At 36.1% G+C, this 14,150-nt stretch overlaps 1 protein-coding gene across 4 annotated transcripts in view; it reads right to left on the minus strand.

Annotated features, from left to right (window-relative positions):
• Nucleotides 1-14,150, minus strand: part of CCSER1 (coiled-coil serine rich protein 1) — a 672,229-nt gene that overhangs the window by 340,299 nt on the left and 317,780 nt on the right. For all 4 annotated transcript variants that reach the window (XM_040555665.1, XM_040555666.1, XM_040555667.1 and 1 more), the window contains exon 7: nucleotides 3,977-4,054. In XM_040555665.1, the coding sequence (XP_040411599.1) occupies nucleotides 3,977-4,054 (78 nt within the window). The remainder of the gene's footprint in view (nucleotides 1-3,976; nucleotides 4,055-14,150) is intronic.

A 14,150-nucleotide genomic window follows, 5' to 3' on the forward strand; every position in this document is an offset into this window, starting at 1 on the left:
TGTCTTCTTAAAAGTGCATGTCACTATACTGCAGAATAATTTTTAAAATAATGAAATACTATTATAAAAAAGCATGATATAGTGACTAGGAGAAAGGAACGGGTTCTAAAAAGTGGATGAGACATTGCTTTGTAAGCTGACCTTTCAGAAATACCCCCCCTCCTTCACTGGTTTTCGAAATGAAAGGCAGCATTATTTTTAATTACAGATTATGAGCACAGATATAAGTAGTCATAATTAAAAGTCTCTCACATTTGAGCCAGCTACAGTATTGTTGCTATAGCATAGAATAATAACACTTGAGTTAAGGTTGCATGACAAATATCATTCTGTTCTGCTGTATTTCAGATTCTTAACTTGGAAATTTTTCAACTGTGATATCACTTCTTTTTTTCCCAAGGTAAGGCTCTAATTCTTCAAGAAATATTATAGAGCAACAGAAGGGTAAAACCCTGTTCAAAGGAAGTTAATTCCCTACTAAGATGTTTAAGTACAAAACCACCACCAACAAAAAAAATGTTCTTTTGTGAGAGAATAAACTTTTCTCGTAATATAGAAAAAGAATTGTGGGTTTTTGTTTTTGTTTTGTTTTTTAATATCTTTAACCACAGAAGGCAGCAGAGGATTGAAAGCTGAAATTTGACATCAAACTAACCCTCACGGAAAAGAAGTAACTTCGAGTGTTTCATCAAAAAATGGTTTAGAAAAGCTTTCCAAAAGCACACTGTATGCATGCATGTCTGAACAGAATTTTTCTCTAAGCTTTTAAAGAGCACAGCTATGGAAGGCTGCTCCAAATGCAAGTGTGTCACTGACTAAACAGGGCGAAGTAAATCTGAAGCCACAAGAAGAATTGGCTGTACCTTTGGCAACTGTGCAAAGTTGCTCTTTCCTCAAGCAAAACCAACTTCCATTACTATATCACCATTTGCAACAGTTACTGAGTGAAGGCTGCTGGATGGCATTTAAAATACTTTTATGTTTTCATTTTCTCAGGGGGTTAGGTTTAAATAGTGATGGGGTTGGCTACTTTTATTTCTTACTCATATTCTTTCTATTCCTTTTGATATATATCACTTACACTCCTCCATAGGTACTTAACATGAATAGAACACAATTATTCTGTAAAATTAATGGTATACAATGGATACAGGTGGAACATCTGCTACTGTACTGGAAAAGACTTCCCTCTAAGTATTTCAGAGTATGGTCTCACATGGTTTGGATCTTTCTGACAGTGCTGCATGTCATAGCATGCACAATGTAATGTGAAAACAGTAGCTGAGTTCATTGTCACTAGAGTTGAGTTGCAACATGCAAGCACTCCCATGGGCATCATGCTTCCCACTTTTCTAAGATTAAATTCAATATCTTAAAATGTTTTTGAAGAAGCTTAGGTCCTCCTTCATATTTATAGAGCATATATCCTGTTGGTTTAAAAATCATAAGCATCTGCTTTGGTAAAGTTGGATGTAATAAGGGTATGATGGCAGGATTTACATTCTTCCTTTATACAGAAAAGCAGTCTTTCAAAGATAATTTGATAAAATCCAAGAAGGGACAATTCTCTTTCTCGGTATAAAAGCAAGTATGATTGAGAACAGGGGCTTGGATTCTTTTCACAGTCTAATACAAAAGCTCTTTAGCTTAGAGATCTTCAACTAGCCCAAAGATATGCAGAGTTTATACTGCCCTGCTTCATTACACCTGTGTTTTCAGAATCACAGAATGGATTTTTTTTTTAATCTTTTCATTTCATACAGCAAGAAGGTGGGAAGGGTTATTAACATGTTGCTAAGGGAAATGCATCACCCTATCATCAAAGGCCAATATTACAGACTGACAGTTTTTGGAAAAGCTTATGGCTTGTAAAACCAGTCATTCACATTACTACTGGAGCAATATTGCTCTCTTTTGGAGTGAGCCAGGAAGGAGTAACAGAAACTGTTACATTTTATATTATTTTTGCCTCTATTTAAAGGCATTGGCTTTGAGATGTATTTGACTTTTTCCTAGTCTGGCCTGCAATTCACTTGAATTCCATAGGAAAATGTATCCCATTTTGAAAATTGACTGAAAATTAAAGAATAAATAAAGCTTTCCGTCTTTTTTTTTTTTTTTTTTTTCCCTTTCTGGTTTCTTGTACCATTTTCTAATGTAAAAAATGGAAGGGGACTTTTAATATGAAGAAATGCCGTATTTTTTATTAGAACAATTTTTCCACTTCAAGGAAGCCATTTACAACCCATTTTCAGCTATACAAGCATGATTTCCTCTAAAAACAAATAAAGGCACTATGGTGTATTTGTCAGAGATCTCCTGATGCGAACAGACCAATGCTGTCTTACTTCAGCTAGAATTTAAACATGAGAGTTTACTATTTCAGTCTAGATTTTCTTACCTCTTACAGCTTTATATAAGTTGAACAGCCCCTTACTCTGTCTGTGATGTATCGTACCGATTTCCCAGGCAGAGGGAGAAATGGTAACTACAGGATCTGCCTTAGAATGTTCAGCACTTTTCAATACATATTTCATGCGATTTCTCAAAGGAAAAAAAAAAATGTATGCACTCTAGTACCTTGGCAACAAGAGACTCAATTTCAGCCAAATCTGACTGAGAGGTAGGGATCTTGAAAATATTAAACACTTGAAGAAGAAGGAAAAATCTGTGGATAGTTGACCACGAAGACCCCATGTGAACACCTACTGATGAAACCACTGAGCAAGCCATGTCCTTAACCTTTCCAGTAACAGGATTCAGCTGACTAGCTAGCTGGTTATGAATAGTAGGGTACAACTCTTGCAAAAACACAAAAAAATACGGGAAAAACGGGGGAAGGGAGGAACTGGAAAAGAGATATGGGAAACTGAGTGGGCATAGCAACTGGAAGTAAGACATTAAGGGGACAATGCAGGTGAAACAAGTCATAAGAAAAGAGAAAAACTGGTGTGTTTTTTTTTAATGGGGTTGGGCAGGCTGGGAGGAGGCTGGTATTTCCTGCACTGGAGATGTGTGCTGGAGAGACACACATCCAAGAGTATGAAAATTCATTAATTCAACTTCCTCAGCCTTAATTCAGTGTCATCACAAAGATATTGTAAACACAGCTCAGGCTACTAATTGCTCTTATCCAGTAGGGAGAAACTTACTGGGGAAAGGGGAAATTTTGAAAGGGATGCTTTTTTAAATGTAGCTTTGACCATTGTATGCCACACATTTGAGACAATGGTGCTGAAAACCCAAGTCCCCTCTTCCTTGTCTCAGTCAAAAACTGACAATGAGACCACTTGGCTTGCAGCAGCAGCACTGCTCTGAACACATGGGTAGCCTCAGAAGATCTTGTACAGAGTTAGGCTCTGTCTAAGGCCATTCCATGTCCCTGGGCTGCTGGATACCAAAGAAGTGAAATGGAAAAATGACGCAGGGCACCTTTTCCTCACATCTGAAACCTTACAAAGCTGTGGATATTATCCCCTCATTTATTATTAAAACTAACTAAAATGACAAGCCTGTGGTTTACACTGGATTTACACCGAAACTGTACATTGAGGTATCTTTAACATCTCTTGTATCTTTGCAGTAATTGTTGTTTCTTTAAAACATGTAGTTCAAATGCAATATAAAAGAGAAATGTGTTAAACAAAATGAGATACACACATATATAGAAATGCATATATCAGAATGAATCACTAGCAGATGAGATGTATAAAAACATAGTCTTTTTCTTAAATAATAGTTAATAGCTATAGACTCTTTTGTTACTGGAAGAATAATCCTCTCAAAACCAAGAATATTTTCTTCTAGTTACTTCTTAAGATCTGCATGGTATTGTGATACATAAGACCTGACATCTGCTGACATCACAATAATTTAAAGAAAAGGAAGCAGTAGTAATAGCACTTTATAGTGCATCAGATAGCATGGACAGCCAAAGTGCAAATACAATATTTATTATAAAATGAATTTACTGTACCTTGAAGAGTAACGGCTCCTCAGGAAGAGGGCTAACAGGGAGTGAGGTGGTGCTACTAGCCGGACTCATGTCTGTACTCTGAAAGAAAAGCATACATGAGTTTACATTTGCAGTAGAATGTTGGAGACACCTTTTTATATTTGGGAGAAAAAAGAGCTCAAAAACAACACTGAAAATCCAACAGAACAAGATTGACAAAGTAACTGTTGTCTGTACTATATTTATCAATAATTAGTAAAAAGATTAAGTATTTCACAAATGGGTAAGTACTTTGCATTTTATTTTGAATTAACATTCCATTTAAAGACTGAGCCACATGCACAAATATGCAAACATAATGCATCTACAAAAGAAAATATGAGATGATAAATGAGAACAAAAAATGCTTTCATACAAAACAAACTACAACATATAATATATTTTATTTATTTAATTCAATGCTCTGATACTAAAGGTAAAATTAACATGAAAATATATTGCAGGAAAGTATTTGGATCAGTGCTTTTTTTTTTTTTTAAAAAAAAAGATCCCTTTCACATGAGTCAATATATCTTATAACTGAGCACTAATATATGAAAAGGAACAGTGAACAGCAATGTTAATAACTAATATAAGTCATTATACCTCAATTGATGTATCCAGGCAAAATGACTAAAAGACTGATGTAAAAACCCAGTCTTACTTGGGTGATATTTTAGTAACCTCTTGGCTAACATAGTCATCATTTTTTATAGATGAGACAGGTGTGAAAATAAGTGACTGTGGAAACTCTTTTGAATTTGGAATGGTAATAATGATAGAAGAACAAAATCTAAATTTAAGAAAATGCACATATGATACAAGAGCGTTCTGGAGAACACTAGAATATAATACTTCTTGTGAAACAAGTTCTTGATTGCTAAAATGAAAGGAAAAAATAAAACTAACTAATAAGAAACAAAATAAAAAAAAAGAGAGAAAAAAGAGAAAAAATGCAATAGAGAATACAAAAAACACATTTCCACAGGCAGCCAGAAGAATATCTATTTTTTCACAATGTGGCTTTGCAAGGCACAATGATTTAATGAATTCAGCTTATGCAATTAGCTAATCAGGTATCTAGTTTCACATCACTATGAATCTATGATGGGACTCTTTTGATAAGCACAAATTCTGCAAGTGAAGAATACAGCTGCACCTGTGAAGTTATAACTGTGTAGGAATCAGAAAAACTGTATGCAGATATACTGTATTTTATTCAACCAACTGGTAAAGGATGAAAAATTAACAAAATATTGGATACAAAATCCCTATGTTAGATCTGAAATAGAAAGCACAGACTTCAAAGTTAATACCCATTGAGAAAATCATGGAGTTTAATTAGGTCTGCGTCAGTTATACTATGCCTAAAAGAAAATACAACAGTTGTTGAATAAAAGGGGTATAAGTAAAGAAGGAAAGACAGTGACATGGTGATTATTCATAAAAGAAAGAGAGAGACAGCCACTTTAAAACCTGTGCAACACAAGAGAGGTTTTTGGGGAATGAGGGAGGTTATAACATAACAGAAAGCCAGTATCTTTGCTGAATCTATCGCTTTGGTTTCAGTAAAGTTACAAATATTAACACCTAGACTCCTGCCCTTGATCATCAAGGAACATGACTGACAATATTTACTAAACAGAAAGGAAGCATGGCTCTTTTAGATTAAATTCAAACTGCAGTCAAAACTAGAGACCTCCTCCTTGAGAATGTTCTGTCTCAAACACAGACAGTTCAGCTAAGGACAGCTTGTCTTTTAATTCACGCAGAATTGGGGGAAAAAAAAAAAAAGTAGCTGTTTTCCAAACTAAATCAAGCACACTAATTTGCAATTAGAAGTGAGCAGGAAGACAGTCCAATCTTTCAAACATTGAAACAGTCTCAGTATGAAAATCTGCAAAACAGATTGGTCCCCATACTCTACACGAGCTGCAAATTCTTCACCGATAGCTGGAATCTAAGCAAGGTCAAAAAACACCAAGGATGCCAAGGTGGCTTTGACAAGAATTCTCAGGACATGTCCACATGGTGGCCTCAGGGGAACGTCGGCTCCTCCTGCTGACTAGACACGAGCCAGCCCAGATCTGGACACCATGCTAATGTGGCACCATGCCTGGGCTAACAGGGCTGCCATGAGGCAGGTTACATTAGTATGGGCATAGTGACTTACATAGCTCCGGAACTGCAGCTCGTTTGAGTTTGGCCAGTTTGGAGCACTGTCAGAAGAGTCTGTGTCTGACTGCAACTGTCCACGTTTACATACCCTCGGTGACCCCTCCAGCAACTTCAGTTATTTTCCTCTCTAAGGAATGCAGAACAGCCTCTCTCTCAGTGCAAATTAATTAAATCCAGCAGCGTTAACACAGTTTGTTATAGCAGAGAATTGAGTGAGACAGCATCAAAATTGTTGTTGTTTCTTGAGCTATTAAAATGAAACAAAACAAAACAACACACTTCCAAAATAATCACTGCTTTGAGAGGTGTTGTCAGCTTGCCCTCCCGAAGGGAAACATTAACCATTTCAAACCACATAACACCTCTCACCTAAATTTGTTGACCACGGGGTATTTCTCTTAACCACACTTTGCAATCTAAAGCTTCCCATAACCAAAAAACTACAACTGTGAGGAATTCATCCAATGAAAACCTTTTATATGACATTTCCTAAGCCCATTCTGTTCTCATAAAAGCAGCCTGTCTTAATTTTGATATATTTTAAGTATAAATTAAGAAGAAAATGCTACACCATTTGGCTATAGTAATGTCTTCTAAGTCATAGTAGATATTAAACATCATTTGTATCATAATTATACGTATTAGGCAAAATCAGGGAAATTAGGACATTTTTTAATTTTGCAGTACTTTGCTCTGCAACCATAACATTCTTTATGTATACTTTAAATGCATTATGTAACCACACAGGTTTTGCAGACTCATCCTTTTCCATTTACTGCTGGAAACTCCTGAGTATCCTGGATGGCACGGAATTTTGCAAAGCTTTAAATACCTAAACTCAAATTTTTAATGGATAGATGTCTGAATATCAAGCAATTTAGCTATTTCTCAGAACAACAGCTAAGAAAAAACTGTCTTGCCTGTGTCAAAAACAGTCTCATGATCCTTCAGTGTTTTTACAACATTTTTTGTTTTTTTTTTTTTTTTTATTTGGAGCAGGGTGTTAAAATCCAGCAAATGGATAACAGAATTTTGCTGATAACTGTTCCACATTTTCAGTGATCAATGCCCATGCTTTCTTCCTATTACTAGAGCTGTAAATATATATCATCCTCATTGTGCAAGCGAACAGGCAGCCCAGAGTCACTGCTAGGCTGTGTTAATCATTTATCTCCAGAGAGAAATATTCAAAAAAAGTGATTAACTCTCAGGAAATTTCTTGAGAATGAAGCAAACAAAGGAAGAAAAGGTCTATGAGAATAAACATTTCCCACGTGTGTGTCTTGTTTGGTGACTGATGGTTGGGATTCTCTTGAGGATAGAATCCCACCAGTTTAGCTAGATGAAAGAAGCTCTTTATGGATCTGCTTTAAAGTAGTTGCAAGCTTGGCATTGTTTTGCTTTCTTCCACTTGTGTTTACCTGTCTTAAAATACAGCTTTTCATAATACTGTATACTGGTTCTCTAAGAGAATGCAGACAATGTTTTTCAAGCAATACAGTAGATCAAGAATATACAAATGCATATTGTTAAGACCATGCTCTTTTAAAATCAATAGTCATCCTTAAGTCTTCAGTAACTGTTCTTTAAATGAAAACAGATTCACCTCACCACATAAACTGTGACTTCTTCTCACTATAGAACCTTGTATTTAATCGGATCTTCTCTAGCAAGAGGCCTGTGTATCAACCTTAGTTAATTGTACCATAAAATATGGACCATGCGCTGTATATCACTCACAGACAGAAGACAATTTAATTTGCTACAAGTGTTTTTCTACAAGGGTAAACATCACAAGGATAGTTGGCAGGCATTGACTTCTCTGGAGATCACTATCGCAATTTATTGATCTAAGAAGTTAATACTGACAGAGAAAACCTTCAGTGGATATTACAGCTAGAGACTAAATAAATCTTTATGATAACATGCGAAAAGAAAAGACAATCTGTGTACTTTATAGTTTTTGCTAAGGAGTAGTGGATGAGTGTAGATCTTACTTTTGGAATGATAGTTTTAGTTGTAATATGAGTTATGCCACAAAGTTTAATTTTATAATCTAGAAGTTGAGTACAAGTAGGAAATTAAATAAGTGCAGCAAGCAAGCTCAGTAGTGACATTTTGATGTACTGAAGATAATCAAAGGGCTGTAAATAGATTTATTACTGGATCTGCACAATATATCTTTATGAAATATTATGCTTAAATATTATTACCCTGTTATACCAAGGAGAGTGAAAAAAGAAGGGGAAGTGATTTTCTCAAAGGTAGAAAAGGCTGTTAAAAACAAAGGTAGAAATCAAGAATTCACAAGTCCAAGTACTCTGGTTCTTCACCCAGAGTGTGCAGGGTTTCCCTATATGCTTTTGGACTGGTGTGACTTCTGTAGTTTCTATATTATTTAACAACATGAAGAGATGGGTTTTGTTTGTTTGTTTGATACACACACCTCCTGCAAATAAAATTGCTTCAAACCATCGAAGCCAGAAAAATCAAAATTGGTTTTGGTAAGAAAAAATATCAGACACATGAAATGAGCTTTCAACTTCCATCTCCCACCATCTTAGATTAATTTTCCCTCACATTTCCTACCTCACTCACTGACAAAGAATGGAAATGCCTACTAAAAATGTGTTAGATGTACTTCCTAACACATTTGAATAAAATCCAGGTGGTTATTTATAATTGTATTTCATGTGTTTTTTGTTAGTAGGTATAGTTAATTATTCTTACTGATTACAAATACTTGCAGTTATCAACTGAGATATTTGATTATTGTTTTCAGGTATTTATCTGGCACGTTCTCTGCTGTTTGCTGCTCCCATAGCTTTGAAGGCTGCAAGTGTCTTGTGTCTCCGTCCCATGTTATCTTAGCTCCTATCCCTGGGGAGAATCATAAACTACAGCTGATACCATTTTTTGCAACCTCTTTTTATGCTAGTAAGCAAGGTGTGGATAGACAAACAATTTTTATTGGTTGAGTTATGTAGTGATTCTCTACCTGCACTGTGGATACAGGCACACAGATTAGGCTCAATTCCTCTTACAACCTAAGCAAAGCTAATCAGCTAAGATGTGAAGTGCCACTGGGAAATTTCCCCTCCTTTAAGACAAGATGCTGAATTATCACCTAACAAAATTTGTATGTCTAGTACTGTTTATTTTAGAAGACCCAGAGTTCCCAGGAACTCTGGGCAAAGACATTAAATATAATATTCTGCACATTAATTTTCTTCACCAAGGAGGGAGTAGGATGAAAGATATTTTGTTGACTGCTATTTATTGCTACATTAAAAATATAGCTGGAAAGACCTAATAGGCTTTGAGCCTATTAATTAGGCTAAATTAATTATACCAGCAAGTAACATAAATAGTAGATAACCAGTCCATGGTTGCAGGGCTACAGGCTACAGTGGTTGAAATATCTTAGACTCAGATTAAATTTTCACATTATTTAATTTATATTTAATTTACTCAAAATACTTACATTTACTTAGTTAGGTATATCCACATTCCTTACGTTAAATGCAGTGGTATAAGAACACTAAAGTACTGGGAGCAAATTTCTATTATTATTTCCAGTTGCTAAAAGAGGAAATGAAAATACCTAACATCTAAAACATCTGGCAGCTGGCACAAGGAAAACACCTTCTTAAACATGTACTTAAATTTGCAGAGTAGGAAGCTGAACTAAGTGTCTAAATAGAAGGTCAAGCATTGGAGGTTGCTGGCTTACAATTGAATACATGCAGGGAAAAAAGCTCTCTGTTTTTATAAATGCATCTAATTTTTCCTAATTAAAAAAAAAAAAAAAAAAGAAAAAAAAATACATATCACTATATAACTAACACAGTTACATATTAACAAATATCCCCTCCTTAGTTCTCTTTATTTCCACCTTGATTTTTCATTGCTCATCCCTCCCAATTGTCTTTATTTCCTCCACAATGCTCCTAATAAACAGGAACACAGGTTTCATTGGCCAGGTAACTTCTTGGAACCTAGACGTTAGGTGTAGCATCCAATTTTATGTTCATTAATTCACAGAGGAAAAACATATTCCCTAAATAGCAAATATTTCCTCAACATCAACCTAAACATCAAATTTGTTCCTAGTTCATATCTAAAATTCCTGTTCAGTTCCATCTGCAGGCAGAATGTAATTTTGAAAGTAATTTGGTCAATGATTTGAGGGTTAACATCTCTTTATATTGAGAGCTGCAGGATCATTAATGATTGTCACTGCATGAGTTGGGAATGTTACTATGACATTATATTAAATGCAACTCAAGTCATATTTTTATCCTAATGAATAGGGTGAATAGAGGGTTGCTTTCACAGACATAAATGTTTTGTTGACAACACAGTGGAGAACTGATTTCTTTGAGCAAAACTCTACTCCCTCTCCAGCTTCTATTGTTTCTTTCATACTTCATTGACTATACTATCCAGCCTTGACATTTGTTATTGTATATTCTTCCCTAATAATATCACATAACATCAGCTTTTTCTGCTCTTTCAGCAGTCAATTGAGAGAGCCAAGTACTCTCCAGGGATTTTAATCTGCAGGCTGCCTATTTCAATTTCTTTCTTTCTTTGCAGGAGATCCTTCAGGTTCATACACAAACATTTTTTTGCTCAAACTGCATTCAGTTTTGCAGCAAATATGAAGGTTCTTTCATATAATGGTGTTAGTGATGTTTTATTTTCACTCCAGTCCTAGAGACATTTTCTTTCTCCAAAACCTGCATCACAGCCCTAAGAGTAACCGATAGTCCATACTACAGCCATTGTCTGGATCTGGAAGAAAGAAGTCTGCATCCAGTCGTGGAAGACCATGCCAGCAAAATTTGTCTGTCTGGGGTGTAGAGAACAGTCAGACTTGTTAGTGTCACTTGCACCAGCCTTGGGCAAAGGGAAATCGAGCAGCTTGTTCACGTTTATCTCTTACACAAACTTTGTGGATGGAAGTCTGCAAGCTTGGTGTCAGAGGTTGCTGGAGGAGGGAGTCTTGTGTTGGTGGCAGAACAGAGTCTTGAAGGCCATGGTGTCCAACTGAAACCTTTTACTTCATTATGTGTAAAAACAGATATTAAAGTTCACACCCTTGAACATGATAATGAGCTTACAGAAGTACATGCAAAACATATATGCCTATAGTACTTAACTCTTCACCCAAATCATGCTAAATGTCACCCCAGAAAGGGAGCAGATAAGGTTGGGATATAAAAAAGGAAAAGAAGAAAAAAAGAGAAGAAGCTGAAGCTAGAGTGAGGAAAAAAGAAGAGGTAGGGGGAGGAAGAAGCGAAGAAATTGGAAACCTAGAAGAGGCTGTGCTCTTTCTCCTCCACCAAGATCGGGATGCCTTCTTGGTAAGCTCTGTGCCTTCACCCTTTAGTGAGGAATACCCAAGATAGCATTTTGCTAGCACTATTATCATATATTAACATTACTGCAGTAATGTATTTATCAACAACAATTCCGAATCAGTTGTATCTGTCGCCTTATTAAATACATTCAACTTTGTGAAACTGTCTCAGTGAAAGTCCTAGCAGGCCTCTCAAACAGGCGAATGTTGGACTGCAAATACTTTCAACTTTGTGAAGCTATTTCAGTGAAAGCTCTTAGAAGGGCTCTGAAACAGGCAAGACTGTGATAAGTTTCACATGACATGGGGCTCTCTCAAATTCCGACTACCTTGCTGCATACGGGCCTGTCATTTTTCTGTATTTTTTTTCTGCACTAAGTGAAAAATGCTTAGAAAAGAACTAATCAAACTGAGAAGTATCAAATTTGATAACAGAATCACCTCTTCCTTTTCTTTCTATTACATATCAATGCATGTTTTGCACCATTACTATGTCGTAACAGTTTGGGACAAAGATACAAGGTGGAGCCAATAAGGAACGGATCACAGCATTATAGACTCAGAGAATGGTTTGGATTGGAAGGGACCTTAAAGATCATCAGCAACCAAGAAGGAGCAGCGGAGACAAAGTGCTATAGACTGACTGCAACCCCCATTCCCCTATTTCCCTGTGCTGCTCGGGGCAATGACACAGAAGAGGGTCAAGTGGGGGAAGGTTTTTTTTTGTTTTTTTTTTTTTTTGTCTTTTTTAGTTTCTCACTGCTCTAGTTTGTTAGTAATAGGTAATAACTTACATTAATTTCCCTATGCTGTGTTTGTTTTGATGTGACAATAGTTGTCAAGTGATCTCCCTGTCCTTATCTCAACCCTTGAGCCCTTTTCATCGTATTTCCTCCCCCTTTGCCTTTGAGGAGGAGCAGTGAGACAGTGGTTATGGTAGAGCTCAGATGGCCAGTTGAGTAAAACCACCACACATTAAAAATATATATATATTTTTAATCTGAACTTAAATAAAGCCAGCTTGATTTTCATTAATAATTTGCTGCTCAATTGTCTGTTTTCCACCTTTGGTTTTCATTGCAAGCATCAACAACAATGTTGCCAGACTTTCGCACTGGTGTCTCTAACGCAAGGTTATATTTAATTTTTCTGTCTCTCTCAGAAAAGATTCAGATTCCTTGAATTGCTATGCATTTCATTTCAAACAAGCCACTTTGCACTTTCTAAATGTTATGACTGCAATTATTCTCACTTCTTCATCAGTTCTCCAAAGGGTTTTTAAAATTTTAGTATGGAACCACTTTTGACAGGGTATTTTAACTTATTTAGATGCAGAGGCTTCATTCTCAAAACTGTCTTGAATTCCCCAATAACAACTTAAAGGAAACATCTTAAACATCTATATGTCTGCTGCTAAATCAAGAAAGTCAGGTTTTCTCCACTGCAAGAAAAGAAGTGAGTGACATTTAACAATTTGAAGTATGGTTTCCCTGGATACAATCCTTCTTCTGTATGATTTTGTAGAAATATAAAGTAAATGTTTACTAAGTAAGTTTCGCCATGTTATTTACTTCACAGCATCTTTAACAGTAAAGTTCTTTAATGTTTTCAGGAAGTTGAATCCTTTTGTGTAATATGAGGCAATCTTTCTGCTCTTGAAATTAATTTCTGATTATCATTGACACAGTTTCAAAGCATGCTGAGCCTGGCTTTTGGTTCAGCAAGCAGCTTTCAAAGTGGAGTCTGGCAAAGCAGAACAAATACTCTTCGATTTTGTAAATATGTGGGACACCAAGTTTCTACCTTCTGACAGCAGCTGTAATTCTTAAGAGAAAGATTAAGAAGAGGAAGGCGCAACATGACATTCAACTCCCACCCTGGCAGAGGCTTCAATGGAAATCATCCCTTCTGCAGAGTCTCCACAGTCTTTCTAGCTCTACTTGCTCTTCTTCCCTTCTCTAGTCAAGTATCTGCTTCTCTTTCCACCAGTATCTTCCTGAACAGTATCTTCTGTTTACAGTGATTCCCCCTCCCACATACATCCCATCACTACCACTTCTCCTGTTATTCTGATCCAAACCAGAAAGTCTTCCCACCTTCTTTACTTTCTCCTTTCCTTCGGCCTATGCCCACACCCTTCAACCCATATATATAGGCTGATACATATATGTACACCCATGCAAAAACTGAATGAAAGGATCTCTATGTAGTTGCTGTGATGCAACAGCCATACAATTGGTTTGCTACAGAAAAGAGATATGATGAAGCTGGTCAAATATCACGCATCCGAAAAATGTCAGGTGAACCTCTGTTTGGCGTAGCATCTCAGCCCCCAGCTCTGTACATTTTGGGGAGGTTACAGCACATTGCTTAAGAAATTGATGCTACTTGCTAAGGAACGATGGATTTGAAGTTGCCTGTACTAGTACTTAGGCAATGTGTTATTTTTAGAGTCCTCAGCTCTGTATTTTGTTTTCATTTTTGTGTTTATCAATGGAATTATATATTAAACTTGCTGGGATATCTGAATAGCATTTTATAAAGCTATTAGCAATAAAATATTCTTTTTTCATTTATATTATGTCCAGGAATACAAATGAGTATAATTTCTTT

The sequence above is a fragment of the Cygnus olor genome, chromosome 4 (genome assembly GCF_009769625.2).
Source record: "Cygnus olor isolate bCygOlo1 chromosome 4, bCygOlo1.pri.v2, whole genome shotgun sequence".
Classification (NCBI taxonomy): domain Eukaryota; kingdom Metazoa; phylum Chordata; class Aves; order Anseriformes; family Anatidae; genus Cygnus; species Cygnus olor.